General features: G+C 52.9%; 10 protein-coding genes across 10 annotated transcripts; 5 read left to right on the top strand and 5 right to left on the bottom strand.

The window, feature by feature from the left end:
* Positions 1-243: 243 nt before the first annotated feature.
* Positions 244-1,263, top strand: IAQ61_001349 (uncharacterized protein; the record flags this gene model as incomplete). Its single annotated transcript, XM_003839607.1, has 1 exon — positions 244-1,263. The coding sequence occupies one exon, from the start codon at positions 244-246 to the stop codon at positions 1,261-1,263; it is 1,020 nt and encodes a 339-aa protein (XP_003839655.1).
* Positions 1,264-1,329: 66 nt separating this feature from the next.
* IAQ61_001348 (uncharacterized protein) lies at positions 1,330-2,966 on the bottom strand (the record flags this gene model as incomplete). The annotated part of the gene is made up of 2 exons (XM_066095070.1): positions 1,330-2,545; positions 2,752-2,966. 2 exons carry the CDS (start codon positions 2,964-2,966, stop codon positions 1,330-1,332), a joined length of 1,431 nt encoding a protein of 476 aa, XP_065954918.1.
* A 1,114-nt stretch (positions 2,967-4,080) lies between these two features.
* Positions 4,081-6,149, top strand: IAQ61_001347 (uncharacterized protein; the record flags this gene model as incomplete). Its single annotated transcript, XM_003839604.2, has 2 exons — positions 4,081-5,829; positions 6,000-6,149. Coding segments are annotated over 2 exons (1,899 nt in total), but the record flags the coding sequence as incomplete, so codon positions are not given.
* A 778-nt stretch (positions 6,150-6,927) lies between these two features.
* Positions 6,928-9,773, bottom strand: VPS27 (Vacuolar protein-sorting-associated protein 27; the record flags this gene model as incomplete). Its single annotated transcript, XM_066095069.1, has 5 exons — positions 9,351-9,773; positions 9,136-9,268; positions 8,789-9,073; positions 7,987-8,737; positions 6,928-7,925 (listed from the first exon to the last, which is right to left on the bottom strand). Exons 1-5 carry the CDS (start codon positions 9,422-9,424, stop codon positions 6,928-6,930), a joined length of 2,241 nt encoding a protein of 746 aa, XP_065954917.1. The 5' UTR covers positions 9,425-9,773.
* Positions 9,774-9,960: 187 nt separating this feature from the next.
* On the top strand, positions 9,961-13,694 carry IAQ61_001345 (uncharacterized protein; the record flags this gene model as incomplete). Its single annotated transcript, XM_003839601.2, has 3 exons — positions 9,961-10,538; positions 10,598-12,718; positions 12,768-13,694. Exons 1-3 carry the CDS (start codon positions 10,317-10,319, stop codon positions 13,692-13,694), a joined length of 3,270 nt encoding a protein of 1,089 aa, XP_003839649.2. The 5' UTR covers positions 9,961-10,316.
* A 613-nt stretch (positions 13,695-14,307) lies between these two features.
* ARG1 (argininosuccinate synthetase) lies at positions 14,308-15,738 on the top strand (the record flags this gene model as incomplete). The annotated part of the gene is made up of 4 exons (XM_003839600.1): positions 14,308-14,341; positions 14,418-14,456; positions 14,515-15,015; positions 15,065-15,738. 4 exons carry the CDS (start codon positions 14,308-14,310, stop codon positions 15,736-15,738), a joined length of 1,248 nt encoding a protein of 415 aa, XP_003839648.1.
* Positions 15,739-16,362: 624 nt separating this feature from the next.
* IAQ61_001343 (uncharacterized protein) lies at positions 16,363-20,513 on the bottom strand (the record flags this gene model as incomplete). Its single annotated transcript, XM_066095068.1, has 4 exons — positions 16,363-17,887; positions 17,934-18,781; positions 18,837-19,643; positions 19,899-20,513. The coding sequence occupies 4 exons, from the start codon at positions 20,511-20,513 to the stop codon at positions 16,363-16,365; spliced, it is 3,795 nt and encodes a 1,264-aa protein (XP_065954916.1).
* Positions 20,514-21,050: 537 nt separating this feature from the next.
* Positions 21,051-22,880, bottom strand: IAQ61_001342 (uncharacterized protein; the record flags this gene model as incomplete). The annotated part of the gene is made up of 1 exon (XM_003839598.2): positions 21,051-22,880. The coding sequence occupies one exon, from the start codon at positions 22,878-22,880 to the stop codon at positions 21,051-21,053; it is 1,830 nt and encodes a 609-aa protein (XP_003839646.2).
* A 156-nt stretch (positions 22,881-23,036) lies between these two features.
* On the top strand, positions 23,037-24,469 carry IAQ61_001341 (uncharacterized protein). Its single transcript, XM_003839597.2, has 2 exons — positions 23,037-23,647; positions 23,698-24,469. The coding sequence occupies exons 1-2, from the start codon at positions 23,262-23,264 to the stop codon at positions 24,317-24,319; spliced, it is 1,008 nt and encodes a 335-aa protein (XP_003839645.1). The 5' UTR covers positions 23,037-23,261; the 3' UTR covers positions 24,320-24,469.
* On the bottom strand, positions 24,470-25,424 carry IAQ61_001340 (uncharacterized protein). The gene is made up of 2 exons (XM_003839596.2): positions 25,097-25,424; positions 24,470-25,034 (listed from the first exon to the last, which is right to left on the bottom strand). Exons 1-2 carry the CDS (start codon positions 25,262-25,264, stop codon positions 24,474-24,476), a joined length of 729 nt encoding a protein of 242 aa, XP_003839644.1. The 5' UTR covers positions 25,265-25,424; the 3' UTR covers positions 24,470-24,473.
* Positions 25,425-25,504: the final 80 nt, after the last annotated feature.

Here is a 25,504-nt window from a genome sequence, read left to right as displayed (position 1 = left end):
CGGGGCCATGGCAAATCTCACAGATATATAAGCTGAGCCGTAGCACTTTTTAGTGGATCGTTTTCCAAAATGTCCATCCATTGTCAAAGAAGTATTTGATTGTATGTCGAAAACCCACACCCCAACCCCAAAATTGTACCTCTCACACCATCGCGGACACGAAACCCCCTCAGCGAGAACCACAGGACCCTCAAAATTTCCATATCGTGAAAGAAGACAGCTTATAAACCGCCCTACATCAGCATGGACCCGAACGCAACCTCGTCTTTTCTCACGGATGGAGACACACACTATGGCTCATTTGAGCACTCCACAACCTCCATCATTGTCGTCTATTTCATCCTGATGCCCCTCCTCCCATTGATGTACTGGATCACCAGAAGCATTCTCAATGACCACGCATACGATCGCGACTATGAGCAACAGCTGTCCGATGACTGCAAGGCATTGTGGCGCACAAACGACTGGAAAGTTTTCTACGGCCTCCTACTCCAAACGTTCCAGGTAGAGAGTAAACATCATCCTTTCAATCCATGGTACTTGAATACAGTGCAGAAGCGCTGGAATGATGAGAGTAGGGGCGATGCAATCCGCGGATTGCTGGAAAGAGGCATTATCCCGCTAGTCATCCATGACGGCGGTTTGGAGACGACACAGGCCCGGACATGGTCATGGTTGGAAAGATTCCCGTGGGTACAATTACCGGTCTATCGACAGGCCATGTCCCGGGCGTACATCGAGTTCGCGGTGCCAAATTGTGATGAAAAAAAGCAGCGAGAATTCATCCACTTGATCGAGAACAATGACAGGGATTTGCAAGTCTCCCTGATGATAAACCGCCCAAGACAGAAGGATAGGCCCACGGTGTTCAAGGCAACGGCCAACCCCCAGATCTGCAAGGAATGGCAGCCATTGATGATGGGAGCAGAGTCGGCGGTGGAAGCTTTTTTGCCATTTATGCCAGATACGGTGATCAAACGGTACGCAGAAGTCATGCAGTTGAAATACTTCTTGAAGGATTGGTATTATTGGGAGCATATTGAGAACAAAAGTGCGCTGAAGAAGAGGTTGCCGTGTTTGTATCATGCACATGTGGCGCAGGTGCGTGTCGAATCGAAGCTCTGGACGCCTATGCAGTTAGAGCGATTTGTGTTCAACTATGCGAGGGCCGCGACACTGGATAGAGACTACAGGTGGCATCGTATCAATAGGGCCATGTACGGCGCGCTCAAGGCCCGGGACATTCCTGTTCACGAGTTTTGAGGTCGCCATTTTGTGGGAAATACAGTTCATTACCTAGTCTCCGTAGGCCAATCTCTTTGGAGACTGTCACTTAGGTCTTGGGCACATTGTGCCTTTTCGCACAAAATCTGTTTCTAGACGTTGCTTCATCCAGATGCCCACTCTTGTAACCGGTGCTGTCCAGTTCTCGTCCTCGTCCTTGTCCGACGGCGACCATAGACCGATGCCCTGTTGTGATTGTAGTTGCACCTGTTCCTGGGCCCACTGCTCGTACACTTTCTTTTCCGCCGCATCGAGCCATCGCGTGCGTCCTGACTGTGACTTGAGCCTCTGACGTGCAAGACTTCGTTGAACGCCTTTGGCCAAGTCCAGTGCCTGATCTGAAAGGGGGCTTTGCAGGCCCGTAGTAATATGCCAAACCGGTAGCTTCAAAAAACTACCAGCTGGTGGGTAATTACGAGCATAAGCGCGACACCTTGATAGCGTAGCCACTACAGGCGATGCTTTGGTCTTACCAGCAGCGGACGCATGATGATTGAGAGCAAACTGAGCTTCTCTATCGAGGAGGTCCTCGGGCTGTTGCGAAGCGGACATGTCGTCTTGCTCTGGGAAGATCATGTGCGCATGCGGGGAGCGAAAAAAGTGAATTGGCGATGCGAAGCGATCAAAGTAGTCACCAGGCCTGCGAAACAACATGTCACGCTCGGCAGATAGAGTCAATGTAGGTATTGTAGCGTTGTCACCATGAGCTTGCCAGGCCGTAAGCGAGGGTTTCTTGGTGGCTGGCTTGTTCTGTTTGCGAATTGATGCTGTCAAAGGCTGTGGGATGGCAGATTCAACATCAGCTGGGAAAGCCGTATCGTCTGCACCTGAGGGCTCAGGCAGCTCTGAGGCACCCACAGATGGCAGCTCGTCTGGGAAGACCCAGTCGACGATAGGATTGTTTACTGCAGCAGCAGCGAGGCGATTTTCTCCCACTCGACATTCGGTCAAGGCCAGCATGGTCGCTAGTGAGCCTCCCACCAGTTGCCCACAGACACCCAGACGTCCGAGATGGGGACGATGAAATTCATCACGGAGCAAGTTGTCTACTATCCAGTCGTAGCCAGTTACAACATCGTGGAAGGGCGTGGGATATGGATGGGCTACGGATGCGCGGTAGTTGATGCGTGCTATGGTTGCAGCACTCGAGGCAGCCAAGGAGGACATGATGTGCTCCTCTTCCTCAGCATGGCCCGGGAGCACGGGACCTGGTGGCAGATAGATGAGAATGGGCGATGCTTTCCTGGTTGCATGGTAGACACTGTGTGAAGGGCTTAGTGATGGCTGCGGGTGATTGGAGACAGGGTTTAGTGTTCATTTGAGGCGAGGTGAGCCGTGGGCAGAGTGAAAGCAATGCATGGCGAGCCAGGGGTGGCGGTGAGACGATGGCGCAGACGGCGACGGGCCGGGGGGGGGGGCCCAAGGCAGACTCCAGGCAAACTCCAGGCAGACTCCACACTCACTTACTCGATGGTGATGGAGCCGTTGGAACGACATGGGACCTCGAAGTGCTCTGTTCGCGGTGGAGCAGCGGTCACGGCAGAATAGGGTCGCGTGGTCCGAGGGCGCAAGTAGCAACAGCAGCAGCAGCAGCAGCAGCGGCGGCAGGGGCGGCAGAGGCGGCGGTCAAGTAATCGAAGGGCACGTGAGATGTGCGTCTGGAGCAGGGTTGGTGGTGGCATCAGGCAACGTGAGGACAGAAGAGAAAAGGGATTGCGATGTGGAAGTGAGCGGTGAAAGAACGCGGTGGAGAAGCGAGCGAGATGGAGAAGTAAAGGATGGTTGAAAAGCAGAGCAGCCAAAAAAGAAAACGGCCTGGTAATGGGACGATATCGGGATGGGGGCAAGGGCAAAAGGCTATTGTGGGATCGGTCGGCTGCACCTTCCACGCTGCTGGACTGGCTTCTCCAGCCAAGGAGGCAGGCAAGAGCGACAGAGCGACAAAATGTAGAGAGAACAGTACGGTGGATAGGCTACTACCGGTAAGATGTGATTTTTGCATACAAAGAAAATCTTGCTCTTGACCAAAGTTACTGTACATTACCCCACTATTTCACAAACAGGCATAGACTAGGATAGACCATGGTAGAGTTAAAAAAAGCTTACTTGTTATACTACGAAGTATGTACTTACTCTATACTCCATCTATTTCTGGCTGCTCCTCTCTTTCCCTTTCCCTTTCCCCCTCCCCCCTCCCTTTTTAACCGACGAGCTACTGTGTAGCCTTGCAGGAAGTCCTTGGCACGTCTAACCTAATCAGGCTCGCAGCCTTGCAGCTTCCTACTCGTACTGGCTGATTCGCACTTGCCTTCCCCATAGCCGTGCCGCTCCTTCTTCTCGTGCTTGTTGGTTTCCAAGTTTGCCCTGTCTCGTTTCTTGTCCAAGGTTCTTGTCTTCTTGTCTACTTGCTCTCTCGCTTCTCTCGCTGCTCTCTTCTCTTCATTGTCTCTCCTTGACCGTCGCACGACAACTGACAAGGACTTCCCAGTTTCTGTCCGCCCATTATTTGCCCTCTCCTCCTGTTGCTCTTCACCCGCGCCACCCTCCGCCCCCCCTCCCCGTCTCGCGCTGCGGCCCCGCGACTCCTCTTCGCTACCACTACTGCTCTCCTCTTCTTCACAACCCTTCTTTGGCCACCTGCTCTCACACAGATATATCACGCATACATTCCGGCCCCTTGCCTATTCCCCACCTGGCCAACCCACACCGATACCTTATACAAAGACTACGAGTGCAGACAGACTTCTCGGTCGCACTCACCCACAACCACTCGGCTACGGGACACTAGTTCCGTAGGCCTCCCACCGGCCCAGCATGGCCGATGGATCCAAGATTCGCGCAGCCTTTCTGCCGCTGAAAAACCTCGTGCTCGCAGCGCTGCTCTATGCGACCATATTTGGACTCATCAGCCTCGTGAGCGACCCCAGCGGCGCAGCCAGAGGCAAGATTGGCATTCCCGCCTTCCTGGACAAGGCTGGCCCTACCGAGTTGATCGAGTCGACAAAGTCGGGCAAGAAGGTCAAGTTTGCAGGCACCTCCAAGACGGTCAATATCAACCCGTACGCCAATGTCTTCAACCGTCCACCCACCGCGGTCAAGATTAGGGATGACTACCTGGGTCCGCGGCCACATGTCGACACCGAAGCCGACTTGGACATGCTAATCGAAGAGTGCAGAGGCACCTACGCTGGCCTCGAGAATATGAGGAAGCCGTTTGACTGTCTGCAGTTTTTTGCCCAACAAGAGCATCGTTACTACCACTTGCCAGAACCTGCCAAGCGAGCAAGCACAAGGGATCCCCGCAAAGCAGATTACATCAACGCAGACGGGCACGGCAAGACGTTAGAAAAGTACATCTCCGTCGAGGACGCCGTTCCCGCCAACCGCTCCCATATTGGCACCTGCCCTGGGCCCATCATTCCCTATCACGTGTACTGGACTGGCCCCGCAACCTGGCGCGTCGAGGTCTTCATCAAAAGCTACCTCTACACCCAAAACCAAGCTTGTTCACGACTCTGGCTGTGGCTCGACAGCGATCGCAACCCCAAGGCGGTCTACAACATGTTGAACAAGGATGCGCTCTTCGCCCGCTTCCTTCCTCTGGTCGAACGGGGCGACATCATTGTCAAGGCTTGGAACTTTCCCAGCCGAATTCCTCTGGCTACCGATCTTGACAATAAAAATGGTTTCAACTACTACAGCAAGCCTGGAAACCCCGATGCCAACGGCGAGAGAGCGGTCGCTGAAAACATTGTCGAGGACAAACAGGGTCAACAATGGTTGGTGCTGACCGCCAAGCAAATGACTTTCCTCCCCGTTGCCGTCTCAGACGCCGTCCGGTTCATCGTGCTGCACATATACGGCGGTGCCTACTTCGACATGGATGTGCTCATGCTCAGAGACATGCGCCCACTGCTGCTGCCCGAAGAGCATGCCTTCGCCGAACGTTGGGCTGCCCATCCTCATCCTGGCGACTACAATACAGCCATCATGTCGCTCTCCGCTAATTCATCTCTGTCCTCCTATCTACTCTACGGTGGTGTTCGCATGGGCGTCAACTTCCACCCCCGCGTCCTGGGTCGCATGGCCTGGAAGGACGGCCGTGATCGGGAATTCAAAATGTTCGAAACGGCAGCATTCGACCCCATCTGGACCGAGTTCAACTGGGATCGCGAGGGTCGCTGCACGGTACCCTGCATCCGCGACTACAGTGCAGTCTTCAAAGGCAAGGCTGGTGCCATCAAAGATGAATGGGAGAGCTACGATGGCCAGCAACTAGAAGCCATCAAGCTCGCAGAGCAACACAGAGAGCTTCGATCTCTGCCTGACATGGACCACACCCACGGTAACGAAACACCCTCTGCCAAGCATGACGACAAGGAGATACACGCTGATTCCTTCCAACCTACTCTCGATGAAGAAGTCGAGTTACGCAAGGCTGGAGTCGTCTCTGACTACATTCTGGCCGAAGACAAGTTTCCTCCTAACAATCGCACACTGGAGAACTTTTTCAGAGGCGCGTGGACATATCATATCCACAACCAAGTAAGTTTGTCCTCGACTCGTTTTCTGTGGGCTCGTTTCCGGCTCCCATCTCCAGCTCCGACCATTCACCCGATATCCTAAAGCACCGATAGACCAGCTCAGCTCCCCCCAGCCGTGTCATCTTGCCATGCCCGATCAAGCACGCAACACTCAGCTAATGCATACACTAGTGGCTCAAGCACCCTGAACCCTCTTCCTGGCTCTCCGTTCTCGAACAAGCGCAAGACGGCTTCTTCGCTCGCAAACGCACGAATCCGTATGGCGAGAAGTGGACAGGACCAGATTTGATGCCATATAATTACTGGCCAGAGTTTGTTTGAGCATGGCAGTGCTGGTACCGAGCATTTCACTCCTCCCTCTAGTTCACGCAGGTGCAGGACTATGGAGGTCGCTGCGTCGTGCCTTTCACTACAGGAAGATGTCTATTTGCCCGCAGGATGCATCGGCAAACGCGCCGGCCATTCAGGTGGCCAAGAATCACGTATTTTGTATTGACCATGGCCACGATCCACCTCCATCTCACGATTGCATCCCATCGCATCGCGCTCTACCTCAAGCTCAAGCCAAGTGGCAAGCATTTTTCCTCGGCGTTCTGGATCTCTGATCAATCCATGTCCACTGGTGTGGACGGTGTTCCTGGCGCATACAAGGCCTGTCATGTGTGAGCGTATCGGTGATCTTGTTCTATATCCCTCGTTTCCACCCTCGCTTCAGTAGCTCGAGGACTTGTTCTGTTTTTACCTGTCGTTATTCCTGTTTGAGACAAGAGATGTGTATAGGCAACAAGGATACACTTGGATCAGTTGAAATGTAAATTTACAATAGCAATGCAAACGCTCCAATGCTCAAACGCTCATGGCCGCGAGTCAGTTGGGTTCTGCCACGATTCACACATGGGATGTGCGTGTCAACCTAGCAAGACGTCTTTAACAAAACTGTAGTGACCCACTATAGAGACGTTTGCTCTGCACACTTGACTCATGCTCATTTCGGTCTTGAGTTGCCGTGTCAATGGACCATGCAGAGCTGCAAATAGCGTTTCCATGCGCTCTAACCACGATTTTTTTTCAATTCCCCCTGTCTCACCTGGCGTGTATCCTACAAATCAATAAGTGGCTCTTCTACCACCTTCTGCTGTACCGGGAACTGATTCTGCGGCGCAGACGGGAAACTCTCCGGCCCGTACCCGCCCGTCGCATACGGGGCCGACTGCCACGCCGACGACTGTTGTTGTTGTGGAGCTTGTTGATGCTGTTGCCAAAACTGCTGCTGCTGCGGTTGCTGTGACGGCGCCTGCTGTGGTGGCTGATGTGACGGAGTTTGCTGCTGGTGCTGATGCTGCTGTAATTGTTGTGGTGGTGGTTGGCTCTGGTCTTGCTGCGGACTCTGCGGTTGCCAGTTCGGAGGCTGATCTTGTTGTGGGTAAGGTGGATTTTGCCATGCTGTTGCAGGCTGTTCGGGGTGTGACAAAGGCAATTGAGGTTGGTGTGAGGGCTGAGAGGTATAGCTTTGAGCTCGTTGGAGGGTTTGCTGTGCTGCATTATTTTCGCCGTAGTAAAAGCTTGCGCTTTCGGCATCCGATACATTTGAAGGTGGAGCTTGGGATGGATAAGCAGAGGATTGTGAACTATAATGCTGGGTTGAGACTTGACGTTGTAATTCTGGTGACGCAGATTGATGGTAAGGCGTGCTAGACTGTTGTTGTTGTGGTTGTGGTTGGTGTGATAGGTTTGGGTATGGTTGCTGAGGCTGATCGTGAGGCTGATCATAGGACTGTGGCGGTAAGGGCGTTCGCTGATCGTACTGTGGATATGAATGTTGAGATGCTGACTGATGACTAGCATTATATTGGGGCTGCTGTCTTGCGTATTCTCTTCCGTGAGCGGTAGTACTCGAATAATAGTCTTCACCCGTCGTGCTAACGGCGTGGCCTGATTGGATGCTGGGGTACAGGTTTGAAGTTGGGCGTTGCGCAGGTGCGGGAAGGCCATACATGGCGTTGGGTTGATTGTATGTACTTGACAATCGTTCCTCAAGCATGCGATCGTAATATCGTACAACGGTAGACAGCTTTGCATGGAGATCGAGTAGAGTTTCTATGAGAGTCAGGGATAAGTTGATTCCATTCCATGACAACTGATTTTTTTTCTGGCTTACCATGTTTGCTCATCGTTTCGCCATAGCTCCGGGCAAGCTTCGGTCGCAGTTTCCCTATGCTCTCGTATAGTTCTTGTATCTGAGGCTCGCGAAGGACGGTACCAGGAGGCTGGTGTTGTAACCGATCGACGAGAGTGGAGAAGAGATTGATGTTTTCCGACTCGACTGGTGTCAGCTCATAGTCATTCTTCGGCGCAACGAAAGGGTCTGTTCCATTCGAGGTAGAGGTCTGCTGTCGGAATGTGTCGGCATATTTCTTCTTCTGCTCCTCCATGTCTGCAAGCGAGGCCGCAATAGCCGCGGCGAGATCAGCATCTTCTTCTTCTTCAGTGTCCTTTTTCGTTGTCCCGTTTGCTGACTTTGATTGTGATTGCGGGACAAAACCAGTTGAGGCGCTATTTTTTACCTCTTCCAAACTCATCTCCAGTGCGCGCTTGAGGTCGGCGTCGAAGCTGTCCTCGACACGTGCACTTCGGGGTTGCATAGAGCTTTGGTATAATGTCTTTTGAGGCTTTGCCACATCAAACGGTCTGGATAAAGGAACGCCTCGAGACCTGTCGGTCAACCTCTCGTAGCAGCCATCATCTACACGAACAGGGTCCATGATACCAAGATGAGGTAGTGGGATGGTCTTGCTCGAGCAGGCTCCACAGAAGACATTCCCACAGTTGCGACAATGATGCTTCCGATTTGTAAAGGTAAATGGCGTCCGACAGCGCATGCACACGTCCGAGTCGATCCATTCTGGAGGCTGTCACATGTCAGCTTACATGACTGCGAGATGGCTTGCGAACGGACTGACCGCGCTACTGTCCAGCATGCTACTAGCTATGTCTTCCTTTGGAGGGAAGTTGAAGCCTTCACGTTGGAGGCTACGGTAGACTTCATTGATGTAGCCTAGATTGCTTCGGCCCTCGGCGGCCGTGGCCCATGACTGGATCAACTCGAGCATCTTGCCTTTGACGTCGTGGTTCGGGGCGATTGTGGGAGGGGCGCGTAGCAACGAGGTCATGTTATCGAGGAACTCTCGCGAGGCGATCTCTTGAATGAAATGGGCGCCGCCATTCTTGACGCATGTGTCTGTGAGCTGGGGAGATGGTCAGTTGAACGGCAGGTGGGTGGACACGGCGCCGGGGCCTGAGTGCGTACATTGAGTGTGGCTAGTTGGACGTTGGGGTTCTTGTGGCCTATGCGCTTCTTCAACGCGCGCATGGCATCTTTGGGCTGCACCGTTTTGGATCGAATGACATCTGATATCTCGAGGTTCAAAGGCATGTCCTCCCTGTAACAGAAGTCAGTAGAAGAGCAGGGCAGGCAGAGAGATGAGATGGGGGGATGATAGGGGGGGAGCGTGGATTGCGTACAGGCTGGAAGATGTGGCGCGCTCAATCTGCTCATCGAGCGCGCTGGTGGTCGAGGAGCCGAACCAGCTCGCCATGGTAGGCGCAAGGGAATGGCTGAGGGACGGCTTTGGTGGTTGTGACTGAACTGGGGCGAATGTTTGCTAGAAACGTGACGGTCTCGCTATGAATAGGGAGACGGGTAGGCAGATGGGCAGGCAGGTAGAGTAGGCAGACAGGTAGGCACCGTACGGTAGATGCTAAGCTATGTAAAGCTTGGTGCGGGGCCAGGGGGGTGGGGATGTGAGGTGAGATGGACTGTGGAGGGTGGGCGGGGGGAAGGGAAGGTTGGATCGAAGGCTGGTGGTGTTGGTTGGGGGTTCTCTCTGGTAGGCGTGCACTGTGTAGTCTGTACAGTAAGGCAGCCGTCGAGCCTTGTGTTGTACGGGGCGTTGGACTTCTCGAGGCCAGGGCCAGGGCATGATGAAGGGCTTGGCTGATGTCTCTGATGACGAGTGGCTGAGGAAGGAAGGAGCCGCACCGCCACCCAGCCGCAACAGCACCGCCACCCGCATCACCCGCATGACATACCTTGATAGCACTACTTGGCCATCTACCTGCTACTCTATACCTAGCACATGCCCACTTGAGGCCGGTCTGTCTACCGAGAGTTTGGCTTGGTGCTTTGAACCTGGTACCTACCTACACATCTATCTACTCTACTTTACTCTCCTAGTAGTCCAAGTTGCGTACACCAGGACGTACCGGTACCCCCACTCCCCCCCCCTTCTTTCCCCGCCGAGGAGAGCAAACAAAGTCGCAGTCAGACAACCGCACCGCCTCGGCGCATACATACAGTTACAGTACCCAGTAGCAACTGCGCACCCCCTCTATGCGCACATCCTCCTGAGATTTCTCTCTACTCCCCTCCCCACCCCTCCCCGCTCGCTGGACCATGCGTGACTGTTGTTTTGCTTTCGTGGTGCGGATATGAGTGCTGCTGCGCCGTTGCCACCCCCAAGGCCCACCACCGCCTACATCATGAACGGCTATACAAACGGGGCTCCCGGCGCGGCTGCACATGGCTGGAAAGGCAGCGATCATGGCAGTGATCGAGGCAGCGAACCACTGACTCCTGCGGGCCCGTATCCGCCTATTGCGGAGATTGTAGCGTCGGCTTCGGAGACGGTCGAGTCGCTCAGACACCATTCGGTACAGTACTCCTCGAGATGGAACCACTCTTGCACGTCCTGGTCGCTAATCGTGATCAGATGAAGCATCTGCTCGAGCAGGGCAGGAACCACTTCAACTCCGCCAAGGTCATGCTCAGCAACCGCGCTCCTGTCGCCGGCGCATACTGGGAGTACCTCGTTGCCTATCAAATCCTGGTGGACCTGATCCCTCGACATCCCGATTACTACGAGAAGATAGAAAACAGTCGCAATCAGACACACCGCGATTTCAAGCTCATAATCAAAGATATCAAGTCGAGTGAGGAACGCTTCGTCCGCATCAAGGACATTATCAAGAACGACAACAAGAGGAACGGTGCGCTGCACAAGTCTACTTCCTCACTATCCGCTCCTCGCCCACCCTCTCGCAACGGATTATCATTACCAAGACGCGACGACGAATTGATGCTCCCCGATGTCCCTACTTCCGCACCAAGTTCCTCTCCACAATCACCGCCAAGAAAACCTCCCGTGCAACCCAAACCTCAGTCGCTCCATGGCCGAGCTGTGAACGCAAACGTATCATCAGCAACGGCAGTAAATGACCTTGCCCAGAGACTGGCAAATTTGAGAGGCACAGTCCAACCAGTAGACACCAGCTCGACTCGTCCCAGTCAAGATAATTCAGTCAAGATGCCCTCACCTGCAGACTTCCACTCATCAGCACGCCCCCTGGGTCCACGAGAGATGCCGCCACCTCCCCTCCACATGCCGCCACCTCCGCCGATACTAGCTCTAAATACGCAATTCGCTGCTTCGTTACCAAAGGAGCCTAGTCCAACCTATAGCCCTGCCCGAAACATCTCTGGACCTCTGAGCATCAATCCTCCGCGAAGTACTCCCAGAAGCATGCTTGGCACCGGTGGGCGAAGCAACTCCCTGGCGGCCTCCAGTGCCTCCAGTCACGCGCCTAACAGTAATGGTGTTTCGGACTCGTATTTCCCCACTCAACCCTCCTCTCGGGGTGTGACTAGCCGGAAGATGTCAGTCAGCAAATCTGTTGAACTGGAAATTGATGCCAGCAAACTGTACGACTACTTCCGCATGTACAATGTACTCTTGATAGATGTGCGAAACAGAGCAGAGTTTGATGCGGGCCACATCTATGTACGCAATATCATATGCATAGAGCCGCTATTGCTGAGAGAGGGTGATTCGGCAGACCAACTTCTCGAACGACTTGTCATTTCCCCGGACGATGAGCAGGCCATGTTTGAAAGGCGGCATGAGTATGACGTGGTGGTATATTACGACGAGTCGACACAGAATATTGACTTTCTCGACAGACGTGATCGGACAGAAGCTCAAGTAGCGCTTAAGCGTCTTTTTGACATACTCCATGAGTTCAATGCAGACAAACCTTTGAAGCGCCCTCCTGTGTTCTTGAAAGGAGGTCTCGATGCATGGGTTGATTTGGTCGGATCACAAGCATTGCGAGTATCAACAACTGCCGGTCTGGGGTCGACGGGTGATCAACGACCTCGAGCTATCCGGCGGTCGCCAGCTGCCAGCCACGTCGCAAGAAGCAGTCTTCAGAAGCGGAGACGGCGGGAGTATGTTCCAATGGACCCGGAAGAAGAGCAGAAGTGGCTAGAAGAGGCTCGGAAAGGCAGAGCAGCTGTCGATATACCTGCTGCAGAGGAGGAGGATGACGATGCAGGCGAGCTGCCTTTCTACCGTTCGACTGAAGAGTTCTTGCGGAGGTATCCAGACGTGGAACCCGAGCAGTCAATGATGTACCCTTCCAAGAAGTTCCTGTCGACAAATCAATACGTTGCTCCGGCTATCCCAGTTGTGCCTTCCCGACCACCTCCGTCTGTCCCTCGTGTGAGTTATAGTGGTGTGCACGAGCGTCAAGTTTCGCAACAGAGTCGCAATCAGCAAGCTTCCGCCCATTTGTCACATTCACGTTACATCAACGTGAAGCTACACCGGACTGGGCTCCTCAATTTTGGAGTGACGTGCTATATGAACTCCGTGGTGCAGTGTTTGAGTGGTACCTTGTCACTTTCGGACTTGTTCCTCACCCAACGCTATCAAAGGGATCTCCAGAGAGACAATTGGAAGGGGACCAAGGGCATTCTTCCCGAGGCGTATGCAACCTTGCTATCGAACCTTTACAAAGGCGATGTTGGCTCTGTACGCCCCAGTACCTTTAGGGTAAGAAACAAAACAGTGACCTTTTGAATTCGTCGCTGACAATCTACAGAGGATTTGCGGTCATTTCAACTCGCAGTGGGGTGTGGATGAGCAGCAAGACGCAAAGGAGTTCCTTGAATTTGTCTTGGACTACATGCACGAGGATCTCAACATTACCTGGAACAAGTCGCCACTGAAACCGCTCAGTGATCAGCAAGAGCTGCAACGGGAGCAGTTTCCGCGGCAGTATGCTGCAAAAATCGAATGGGGGCGCTATCAACATCGCGACATGTCTGTGATTGGCGGTATATTTGCCGGTCAACACGCATCACAGCTTACATGCCAGACTTGTGGTGTTACCAGTACAACCTACGAGGCATTTTGGAGTATCAGTGTAGAAATCCCGCGCGAAGGACAATGCGATGTGCGGGACTGTCTGCGATCGTACTGTGCGCCGGAACGGCTTGCGGGAGACGAGCTATGGCGGTGTCCCCGCTGTAAGAAAGATCGTGAGGCGGTGAAGAAGATTACGATCACACGTGCTCCTGAAACGCTCGTCATTCACTTCAAGCGATTCAGTGCCTCGCGAACGGAAAGCGCTCGCAAGGTCCGAACGCCAGTGCATTTCCCGCTGCAGGGCCTAGACATGGCACCCTTTGTCGAGCCGCCAATGACGCCTACGCAAGAGGCATACATTACACAAAATGCGCGAGACGGTCCTGCTCAGTTGGCCAGCGTCAAGGCAGACCCGACAATGAATGGGCCGTACATCTACAATGCGTATGCCGTCATCTGGCATATCGGAGCTACTCTGGGGAGCGGCCATTACACGGCGTTTGTCAAGGACAAATCGCGCGGCTCCTGGCGGTCCTTCAACGACGACAAGATCACTGACTTCGATCCTGGAAATCTACCACCGCACAGCCGGTTACAAAACGAAAAGGCATACATTGTGTTCTATGAGCGCGAACAGGTTGCTGGGGGGGCATCCTTCTGATTCGCTTGTTGCTGGGTACTTTACTTGTCCTTTGCATGCCAGCGCTTTCTTTGTTACCTCCAGCTGTAGGATGCCTGGCGTTTACTATGAGGCTTATGATATCAGGCCATTGCTATCGAGCGTTTGCAGCCATTCCTAGTGCTTTCTTTTGGGGGTGAAGCTTATACACAAATAAAAGACACAATGTCCATGCGGAAACCAGCGATTAAACGATGATACAGGACTTGTATTCGTACGTGCACAGCTCAAGACGGTGTCAAGTTCAAGTAGAAGAGAGAGAGAGAGAGAGAGACGATGTGGGACGTGAGCCAGGTATACCGCAGAGAAACTCTGATGAAAGGGCTGAAAGGGTTGCCCGCCTTAGACCGATGATCGGCCCGCAGTCGCGCCAGACTTTATGCTGATAGGCTTATCAGCACTTGTCCCACCTACTAGCCACCATCCCCAGGATACAGAATAACTTTATCTGAGGGAGGGGCTTTTTTTTTCCAATTGCCCGCTGCCAATTGACTCACCGTACCTTACCTTACCTCACCTTTAACTTACCTTCACACTCACACATCCAATCCATCAACCGTTGCCACCACTCTCAAAACCCCCAAAGGTTGCCATCATGTCAAAGGGACGCGTCTGTCTAGCATATTCTGGTATGTATCCTGGCAGTCGCTCAAACCATTGTATACAAATCTCCATATACTGCATCGGACTGATGCGATGCACTAGGCGGCCTCGACACATCCACCATCCTCAAATGGCTTATTGGTATGCCCCAGTACTGCTCGCAAGGCGCTGCGAGGTAAGCTAACGTGAGTTTGCAAAGAGGAGGGCTATGAGGTTGTCTGCTTTCTGGCCAACGTTGGTCAGGAGGAGCCCTGGGACGAGGTGGAGAAGAAGGCGCTCAAGATTGGCGCGCTGAAGATGGTGATTCTCGACCTGCAGCGGGAATTCGTCGAAGAGCTCTGCTTCCGCGCGGTACAGTGCAACGCCTCGTACGAAGGCCGCTACCTGCTCGGCACCTCGCTGGCCAGGCCCGTCATTGCCCGCGCCCAGATCCGCGTCGCGCAACAAGAAGGCTGCGGCTTCGTCTCGCACGGCTGCACGGGCAAGGGCAACGACCAGGTTCGCTTTGAGCTCGCCTTCTACACCCTCCAGCCCTCGATCAAGGTCATTGCGCCCTGGCGGCTACCCGAGTTCTGCGACCGCTTCAAGGGCCGCCAGGATTTGCTTGACTATGCCGAAAAGCACAACATCCCCGTCACATCCACAAAGGCAAAGCCCTGGAGCATGGACGCCAACTTGGCTCACTGCAGCTACGAAGCAGGTTTGCGCATCCACTGGCCACTGCCTCGGTCTTTGCTAACACCCTCCAGGCATCCTCGAGGATCCCAATGTCTCGCCACCAGACGACATGTGGACCATGACCGACAGCCCGCTCAACGCTCCCAACGAGCCCGTCGACATCACAGTGCACTTTGAAAAGGGCGTTCCCGTCAAGCTTACAACACCAGACAAGACCTATACCGATTCCGTCGAGCTATTCACCGCGCTCAACAAGCTCGGATTCATCCACGGCATTGGTCGGATCGACATTGTCGAGAACCGCTTCATCGGCCTCAAGTCCCGCGGCTGCTATGACTCCCCCGCCATGACCATTCTCCGCCTTGCACATTTGGATCTCGAGGGTCTAGTCATGGACGCACAGGTCCGTAACTTGCGCGACCAATTCGTCAGTCACAATTGGAGCTACCAGTTGTACAATGGCATGTACTTCTCGCCTGAGCGTGAGTTCATCGAGAACAGTCTCCTGTTTTCCCAGCGCAGGGTCAATGGTGAGGTTAGGCTGAAGCTCTACAAGGGCAACGCCTACGTTCTCGGTCGTTCCAGTCAGACGGAGAAGCTGTACTCCGAGGAGGAGGCTTCCATGGATACCCTGGACAATTTCAGCCCTATGGATACCACCGGCTTTATTGCCATCCAGAGTATAAGGTTGAAAAAGTATGGCCTCCAGAAAGCTGAGGAGGGTGCCAACATGAGCCGTGCATAGGATAGATGACATCCTGCAACCTGCATTCTCCTGTTAGACCATGGACATGATCTAACGAACTAGATGTGATGGAAGTTTGCCAAAATAGTCTCTCGGGCTAAGATGATATACCGAAATTTAAAATTTGACATGGTCTCCAAGACCAACCATCTCCCCATTGGAGTCATGTCTTTCATTACTACTGTTGTAATTTTGCAGAAGCGGAACCTGGTTAATGTGACTAGACTAGTCTAATTCCTTTTACACAGGCTCTTGGCAAATTGAAGAGATAGGCCATGGCCGAGCAAAAGAAGGAAAAGTCTTACGGTGTGGTCGCCATTCTGCTGCCCTGTTCATGGGAAACAGCTGCATAGGAGATAAGAGCAACAATGTATAGCAACTGGAAGCATTGCTAGGCTCGTACAGTCTTGTCCGGTTTGTTCTCATGCCAGGTTGCTATCTTGACCACCGTATAGGGTTCAGGAGAGACACTGGACACTCCTAGTCGCCCAAAATATATGAGCAATACATATGAATGTAATGAATTTGACTATAAATCTGCGTGTCCAGTGTGATTCTCGGCATCTAATACGTGGCCAAGCGCCCAGTTGATGCAATGCTACGAAGTGCCTTTTGCCACCAAGATCATCCCTTTGAACTACCCCCATCAAACCCCCGATCCAACTTCTTCAACGCCTCCTCCGCCTCCGCCGCCCTCTCTTCTCCACCCCTTAGCCCCTGCACCCTCGGTAGATCCCGCATAACCTGCTGTACTAACTCCTCCAATGCCTTCGGATCCCGCATCCCCATATCGATCTTCGCCTTTCCTTTTCCCGGATCTCGCGACGGGAGCTGTTGAGGCAGTGGTTGGCGTTTTCGTAGCATAACCTGGCCTTTACTATCCATGTACGTCTCATAACCCTGTTGATCTAGGACTTCATCTGGAACACGTACGTTCACCGGTGCTCTATTTTCCCCAGGTGCGTCTGGCGCAGAAGGCGCAGCAGTCTTTGCTTTTGAGTCTTGATTGTATTTCTCGAGCGCGCGGATTCGGTCTTGATTCTCTTTGTTTCCCTCCATAAGAAAACGCAGACACATAATTGCATGCTCGCGGATGTAGGGATTGTGTTCGTCGTACGAACAGCAATTTAGAACAGCTTCGATGCCACCGAGCGGTCGAATTTGGTCTTGTACATTTTTATTCTTCCAGACCAAGGAGCTTAGCACAAGGACCGCTAGCTTTTTAAGGTTGCGCCATTCGAAGTCGGAAGGCTCGTCTGCGGCTTCGTCCATGTATGGGCGTGGTGATGGTGATGTAGGGGGGGCGATGTACGGTTCAGTTGCGGCTGCGGTCGTGTCGTACGGTCGCTCCACTGCGACAGGTTGCGGTTGTGACTGGTGCTCAGACTGGTTTTGCTGTTGCTGTTGCTGTTGCTGTTGCTGTTGCTGTTGCTGTTGCTGTTGCTGTTGCTGTTGCTGTTGCTGTTGCTGTTGCTGTTGCTGTTGCTGTTGCTGTTGCTGTTGCTGTTGCTGTTGCTGTTGCTGTTGGTTTTGCTGCTGCATTTGTTGCTCTTGATGTCCCTGATACTGCTGCTGTAATTGCATCTGTCGTCGTTGCTGTTGCATATGCATTTGTTGTTCTTGGTCTTGTGCTTGTTGATGATGCTGAGGAGGAATATCTACTTCCACAGGCGGTGGAGGAGGCGGGGCATGTCCCACATTTCGTAGTGGTGGCGGGGATAGCTGACCCTTCGGAATGGCTGCATCGAGCTCCTTCAACAAAGTGACGAGTTCGTTGGCAATCTCCCAATTGCTCAACATTCGCTTCCATGTCTCATGCTCTGTGAGAATGGCAAAAAACTCGAGATACTGATATACACCTTCGTACATGCGTTCCATATCCCACAAATTCAAAGGAAAGTCTTCAGGCTGGGCATGTCCTGCGCGTATCTGTCCTTGCAGGAAAATGAGTGCGCAAGTCTGTGGGATAATGTGACGGCGAAACTCGGTGAGGAGAAAATTGACCATGTGTACGTCACCCTGGTCTACCTGTGGCGGTGCAGTTTTGAGGTGGCCCTTTGTGGGCTGAGCGCGAGCCTGTCTGGCTCGGAAGATGTTAGTGAGAAGTTTCATGATGACTGCTTGGGCAGGCGAAATGATATCCTTGGACCTGTACCGCGGTTAGTGGAATTAACGCAATTCTACGCAAGACCTACTCCGATTCTCTGAAAGCATGGTAAGCAAACGGTAACAACTGATTTGCAAGAATGGCTTCCATGATTTTGACCATGAATTTGAAATAGAGCTCCTCTTCCCGTAGATCCCATGCAGCAACGAAGATCAATAATTCACGTAACAGGTTGCGGCCGTTGTCCTGAGCGAGTAGAAGATGGCATCGTACACCATGCATGCTCCTGACACTACTGAAGACAGTTGAGTCAGAGTGATAGCCTGGCTGCCCTTCTTGTGGCTCAACAATCCCTGCCATGATGATCATAGGCAAGACCTCAATCTCGGTAGGGCCTAGTATAAGTGGGACGTCGGTAAGTAAGCCTCGTCCCTCATCCCCTGGAATGTCGTCGTACTCGTCATCATTCTCGTCGTCATCCTCTGGTGGAGGGGAGGTCGGAGAGGCTACATCACTGATTAGCCCTGATGGACGGTCGGGGTCTGGCTCCAGACGCTTCAAGAGATCTTCTTTGCCATTTTGGAGTATCTCCGCACCAAAGGACGGCGGATATGTCACACGGAAATCGATCTCACCTGCCGGGGGAGACCGCTTGATGCTGGGATCTAGTAATGGGTCATGCGTTACTGGTCTTGCGGGATGTTTTGTTTCCATGACAGGGGACGCCTGTTGATCGGAGGTCGAGCCCTCTGGAAATACAGCGATCGAGGATCGCATGCGATCTACCTCAATCTGCAGCTGATTGATGCTTTTAGCAAGTGCCTGTACGCTCTCTTCGTTCTTCGCATGCTGATCGACCACCTTTCTGTAGGTGCTTGACTGGGTTATCTGGTCCCGATATCGCGCGACAACGTCAGCGTACAACATATTCCATTTCTACCGCCAAAGTCAATAAAAAGCACATTAGCCAATCACATGAGCAACGGCTTACGTTCTTGTCTTCCTCGCTCATGGTTTGCCACCTGCGCCGGCACTCTGCGGCAATCTCATTGGCTCCCGCTTTGACACCGTGTTGCATCAAAGCCTTCTTAACTTCGTTTCCTGTCTCACCAATGTATAGCAGAAATGGGGACGAAGCAGGTTGTTGCGGGATTTTGAATGTTTCTAGACTGCGAGCTGCATGGCCATGAAGAGGATGTTCTTCTTGTGGAGGACTTTGGTCTTGCTGTGGGAAGTCTTCCATCTTGTACTTCATGTCGGCGAAGTTGGGCAGCTCACTATCCAAATGGCTGTCGAAGAGCTCGATCCACAGCATGAGCTTGCGCTGCTCGTTGCGCGCGATGAGATTGTTGAGAAATTGGAGACAGGATATGAGCAGTTTCTTGTAGGCGTTGATAACACTCTGCCATTTGTCCTCGTCCTGGGTGCCTGCTTCGCCATCATAGCCTCGCGCCGTGACGCGGACACAGACGTTGATGAGGGCGAAGATGTCCTTGTCAAAGAGTCGCTCGGCGCTCAAGTTCTGCACGCGTTCGCCATAGACCTGGACGTTGCGTGCAATGCATACAAGCTGGTTTAGCCGCTCAAGGTCGCGCAGCAGGCTGGGGGAGCAACTGGCTATGAGAGGCCCCGACAAGCCCTCGTACTCGGGGGCGGCGGGGTCTGGTGCAGCAAAGCAGCGGCGCTCCAGCGAAGGGATGGCAGCCTTGAGCACACCGGCGAGATCGTCCCAGAACTCGTACGAGAGACCTAGCTCCTCGCGCAGCTCCACGCTCTTGCGCGACTCCTCGAGCGTCCTCTTGACCACGTCGCGCTCCAGCATGCGCAGGGTATCGTCGCGTATGTAGCCCGGGTTGTGGAAGTGAACCGTGTAGGGGGCGAGGGCGAGTCGCAGGCGGGTCAGATAGGGTCGCGGAGAAGGAGAAGGGGAAGGGGGGGAAGGGGAGGGAGATAGAGAGGGAGAAGGTGAAGGAGAAGAGGAGGAGGAGGAGGAAGAAGAAGAAGAAGAAGAAGAAGAAGAAGAAGCAGCAGAAGCAGCAGAAGCCGAGAAGACGTCTGCACCTTCCTTGACGCCTTTTGCACCTTCATTGAGGCCCTTTGCACCTTGCTGACCTTCCTGATTTTCCTGACCGTCCTCTACGCCAGGGTCGGCCTCATCAAGCGCATCTTCCCTCTCCATATCCTGTCGGGCAAGTGCAGGCCGGTCCCACTGGTTCCACAGCCAGTTCTCGGCAAGCAGCGAGCGGTACACCCATACACGAATCGGCGCAGGCGAGCGTAGGATGCGGAAGACGTTGTTCGAACCTAGCTTCTCCGCGATGCTGTGGTACTGCGCCAGAGCAATCGGGGCAAAGGCAAGCCCGTCGTCTTCGTCTTCGTCTTGGTCTGCGTCTTCGGCTTTTATGTTGTCGTTATCGTTGTCTCTATTATGGTGATTATTATTGTTGCTGTTGCTGTTGCTGTTGCTGTTGCTGTTGCTCTTGTCGTCGTCGTCGCCTTCGCTATCGTCGCTGTCCTCTTCGTCTTCTTGTGCTTCTTTATCCTCAAAGTCAATGTCGACAATGTCGTGCGTCGCGGGATGGACCGGCAGCGACCGGTATTGGACGGCTGACGCAGGTGAGTTCGAGTTGGTTTGTGAGCGTGTCGTCTCAGATGTGGTTGTCGACATGTTTTTTTTTGCGCCTCAGGCTGCCTGCCAACTTTTGGGGGCTCCTCCCGCCTTACGTTGACGCTCGGACGTGGGTGCGGGGCCAATGACCGTTGCCTCTCCTTCTCTGCCCCTCCCCCACCACATCACATGTGCGTCCATGTTCGACCACTTACTCTAGTCTTACTACTCTTACAAAGTCTTTATGTTATTAAATCATGTCACCCTTTTCATTAGAAAAACACAACACATGTCCCACTCACAGCTGTTATCTTCAGCTACTACAAACTAAACATGTAGAGGGCATAAACAATCGTGCCAGGTACACTGCCAGACCAGCCACGTCAGAGAGCCCCAAATTTCTTCTAGGAATCATTGTAATGTGAGCAGTATACACGAGTATAGTATCTCTCACGGGCATGAAATGTTCCATTCGCCTCCACTTCATCTCCATGCTCACAAGCAACAAAGCCAGGCATAACCAAGGAAGCCTCAACGATCACACGAGAATCCAATCTGCAATAAACTGTTTTGACAGGCCTCAACGTGTTTGACACATTACATACCTTCAGCCTTCAATCGAGCCGTCATGAACCGGCTTACTTTCTTCGTCTTTCCATCTCGCTCCTTTACAATTGGCCTTTCTTCGTCCTCTTCCGTGGCCTTGAATCCTCCTTGTTGCTGAATAAACCTGTTTCGCATCTTGTGATACTCGGTTTGCACTTCCCGCTGGATGAGTACTCGATCGAATTCTTCAGGGGCCCGGGGTTCGGCAGGCCCTGGAAGGTGCTCGGTGATCGTGCTGGCCAGCGTTCGGCCAGCTGGACCTGTCGGTATGGCTGGAGTCTGCACGACAGCTGGCATTGGCAGTATCTTTGGTGGTGCGTTCAATCCAGCTCGTGCGCTTTTGAACCGGGATACCTTGGCCGGCTTCGGTCGTTGAGCTGCGGATTCACTCTGTGATAAGGGCCGTTCTACAATAGTATCTGATATTGTAGGCCTGGCTGTCTCTTCTTCTATGACTGATTTAGGGGTTGGTTGTAGAGCGTCGGAAATATCCAGGCTTGCAGCGAAGCGGACACCCTTCTTTCTCTTTGGCGACTCGCCGGTAGCTGCTTGCGTAGCCCCAGACTCTGCTACGCTCAGGGATTGATCAAATTCATCATCTTTGCGCACGCGCATGGTGCGAAAGTCACTGGTATGTTCCGCGAGTGGCTGGTTTTCTGGCGTAGGCCCAACGTTCTCCAACATGCGTGCACTCAGCTTCTTTTCAAGTTCCAACATTTGCCTTCTGTACTCTTCTGTAACGACAGGTTTGGTTGTGCGGCCGTACTCGTCCTCTTCCTCGTCATCGTCAGTTTCCGTGCCGTAGTCATTAAAATCAGAATCTTCATCAAAGTCATCTTCTGGATAGGAAGCGGTGGGACGATCGAGATCCAGCTCAGCGACGACCTTGCCTACTTCAGAAAGCCCATACTGCAACATTTGCCTTCGCAATTCAGCATCCTCGGGGGATTCCCCTTGTGGAATGACTGGGTAAGAGGCCACCATGTCATCGTTATCATCAAGCTGGATGACCTTTGTGCCACTGTTGAAGTTGAGGGTATCAAGGTCTTCGTCGTAACCGTTCTGTTGGAGGGCTTCCTTCGCATTGGACAGCTTGGTTCTTTTCGGCTCTCCTCCAGCGAACGATACTCTCTTCGATGGTGAATCTGACCTCGATGTCGTGGACCCAGAGTGAACTGATGTTGAGTTGGGCGGCTCTTTGATTGATGACAAATTGTTCCGTGCCTCAGAGCTTCTAAAGGGTTCTTCTTTTTCAGATACTGAGGGCAGCTTTTCTAGCTCGGCTTTCTTCAAGCCCGCCTTCCTCAACGCTTCGACAACCTCTGCAGCACCCTTCCCTGTCTGGTTGATCGAGCTCGAAACTTCGTTGCCAGCATCGTCCAACTCTTCTTCAATGTCCATCATTGGTAAGCCTTCCTCGTTGTGCATCCCAGGCTCCAGTAATATATCAACTCCTGCGAGCTGTTTCTCGGCAGAGTCAAGTTGCTTCTCTATGGTAGCGCTGTTCTGCTGGACATAGTCAATGCGCCTAGATATAACATCAATGACTTGATTAGCACTGCGTTTGGTCTTTGAATCCTTGCCCAGTAGCTCCTCGAACTCCTTCTCGTTGAGCAGGAACCCGCCCAAGTTACGGGCGATGTCGCGCATCTGTTTAGGTGAAGGATCGTGGGCATGCTGCAACTCCGCTTTAAGAGCCCTATACTCGGCCTCCCAGGTTGTCCACTGACTCAACGCCCTTTGGAGCTTGTCGACATTTGCCTGAAGCTCGATTCGCCGACGTTCGATACCCTCAAGCACATTCTGTGTTGAGGCAGCCATTTCTGGGAGAAAGCTTCGTGTGAAGATAGAGGGTATGGAGAGGATTCGAATATTCTCTGCGGCGAGCCTGGGAGGTGGTAGGTTCTTGGCAGCCCCACTTGTGGGTAGCGCGAAATGCTCATGATAATCCAACCCAATGAGCTCCAGGATTATCCATTATGGTCCCCAGCTGCCTCACAGGTGAAGGAGAAGGCATCAGTAAGCCGTCGTCTTACTTTGTACTCGGTTACGCTGGTTATTTGAAGACTATACAGTTTAAACATGTAATTGCGAAATCGTGTCATTGTTCCTCCGAGGCCTGAGACATTCGCTGATTAGTCAGCGTCCGCCTCTCATCAACCTTCACGTCGACCTTTAACACATGCACGCGCCACTCCCGCCATGTCAAAGCAATCTGCGCGCGCAAATGGCTCTGCCACGAAACGGGCGACTGAAGATGGCGGTGCGTTCCATCTTTCAAATTCTCTTTACAGCTTGTCTCTACAACACTCGTTGCATTCCGATTCCATCGCTGACTGGTCTTCAGACATTTGTCCTGTTTGCAAATCGTCGCGTTACCTCAATCCCAATATGAAATTTAAAGTCAACCCAGAATGCTACCACAAGATGTGCGAGTCGTGTGTCGACCGCATCTTCGGGCATGGACCTGCGCCATGTCCTATAGCAGGATGCGCGCGAACTTTGAGAAAGATTAAATTTAGGGAGCAGACTTTTGCCGACTTAGAAATTGAGCGTGAAGTCGATATACGGCATAGGGTTATGCGTGCGTACGTTGGCGACGGGCCCCTACATCACACCCCTGGCTGATGAATGACAGCTTCGACAAAACAGAAGGAGACTTTGAGTCACTACGTGACTACAACGACTACCTTGAAAAGGTCGAAGAGATCAACTGGAACTTGATCCTCGGAATCGATGTCGAAGCGACCGAAAGCCGACTCCGACGGTGGGAGGAGCATCAGAAAGCCGAGCTGAATCCCAACGCCACGTCGCGGCGTGAGCCGGATCATACAAGGGGTAATGCACAGCGGAGGGGACCTAATATTGCCTCAAATCCCGGAGAGTCGACTCGGACTACCAAGGCGGAGGATACGGGCTTTCATTTTCATGGGCTGAAGAAACGTGTCGCGCCACCGAAAGAGCCGCCATTCGACCCTTCTGGTGGCTGGATCATGGCTCCACAGTACTTCTCGCTACAGGAAAGCTACGATGTGAGCTGGTACGCACAATATACGGATACGTATCACTTGGCGGGAGGCTATGCCGTTCGAGATTTCTGCCAACGCACTCTCCTGGAAGCATTCGGGGGTCTCGGTGTCTTCATAGAGGACGAGATGGAAGCAAGAGCGGTGCCAGCTGAGAATGCTTCTGTGGGCACGAAACAGGCGGCTTTGGCTGCAGGAACCGCCAAAGACGTGTACATGGACGACGTCTTTTAAGTTCTCTTGACCTCGATACCCGACATCGCATGCATGTCAGCATTGGGCGGCGTTCATTCAAAAAAAGGCGTCGTTGTCATGCAACCGTAGCCAAATACAGAGTAGTCATACACACATATATATATACATACTAACAATATGCAATAAACAGTATCTATATCCGCTCATCTAGACTCCTCCGTCCTATCTGTCCTGCCGATCCTACATATGCGAGACTGTCGTCATAGGCAAACTGCTCTTCAGGTAGTGAATACCGATGCCCATTGCGTTCCTGGCTGTTTTGTTGTCGCTGTATGCCCGGGGCGCCTGCTATACCATGCCTGCCAGGATGTTCAGGTCCCTGGTCGTCTATCTTGCCGACGCTGCCAAGCGCATCTAACTGCTGAAATCTGCCTCTTTCCGTAGCGCTGCGTTGCACCCTCACGTCTAGCACCAACGCAAGCAATGTTGACAGCAGCCCAAATAATGTGAAACTGAACAACGCTTTGTATAGTCGGCATACAGCTATGCCCATGTCAGACTCCCAGTTCTCAACGTTGCAAACGTGCGCCAGTGTACCAGAGGACCACCACGCAAGCAGAGCGAAAGCCAGAGCCCAAAGGATCGCGAGCAACGAGTTTAGGGCGATGTTCAGCACGGGATTGAGGCCGTAGAAACAGTGCATGGCTATTGTGGCTACAAGGGCGATGATTGTCAGGAGGGAAACGGAGAACAGCTGGGTTGTGTTAGGACACCACGCCATGGTTGCACGCTGGACCTGTTGAGGGGGAAGCTCACCAGCAAAAAGGTCCACGGTAGCTGGTACTCGTCGCGCGCGAGTTCAGAGCAAAAGTAGAGCATGATGCTTGCGACTACCGCTGACGACACGAGTTGTGCACAACGAATGCCATGGAATGCTATTGTGGGGTATTGCGCGGGTTTCACGCGGCCTTTGCGCAATGCCATGTTCGAGGTAGGTCCTGGTACATGTGGGAAAAAGGAGGGAAAAGAGGGGGAGGAGGAGAAATCGTAGGGACGTGACGAAGACCCAAAAGGGGTGAGAGGAGGGGGCGAGACAAGATGTGGAATGCTGGCAGGTGATGGTGTCTCAGTGCAAGAACTGGCTGATTTCCAGGTACCGGCACCGGTAACGTGCGTGACACGGACATTGTCAGCGTCAAGTCACGATACGATACAAATTGGTAC

Source organism: Plenodomus lingam, assembly GCF_022343315.1.
Source record: "Plenodomus lingam strain CAN1 chromosome Unknown contig_12, whole genome shotgun sequence".
NCBI classification, from domain to species: Eukaryota; Fungi; Ascomycota; class Dothideomycetes; order Pleosporales; family Leptosphaeriaceae; genus Plenodomus; species Plenodomus lingam.
The sequence above is the reverse complement of the archived record's forward strand: the minus strand, read 5'-3'. Positions and strand labels throughout refer to the sequence as shown.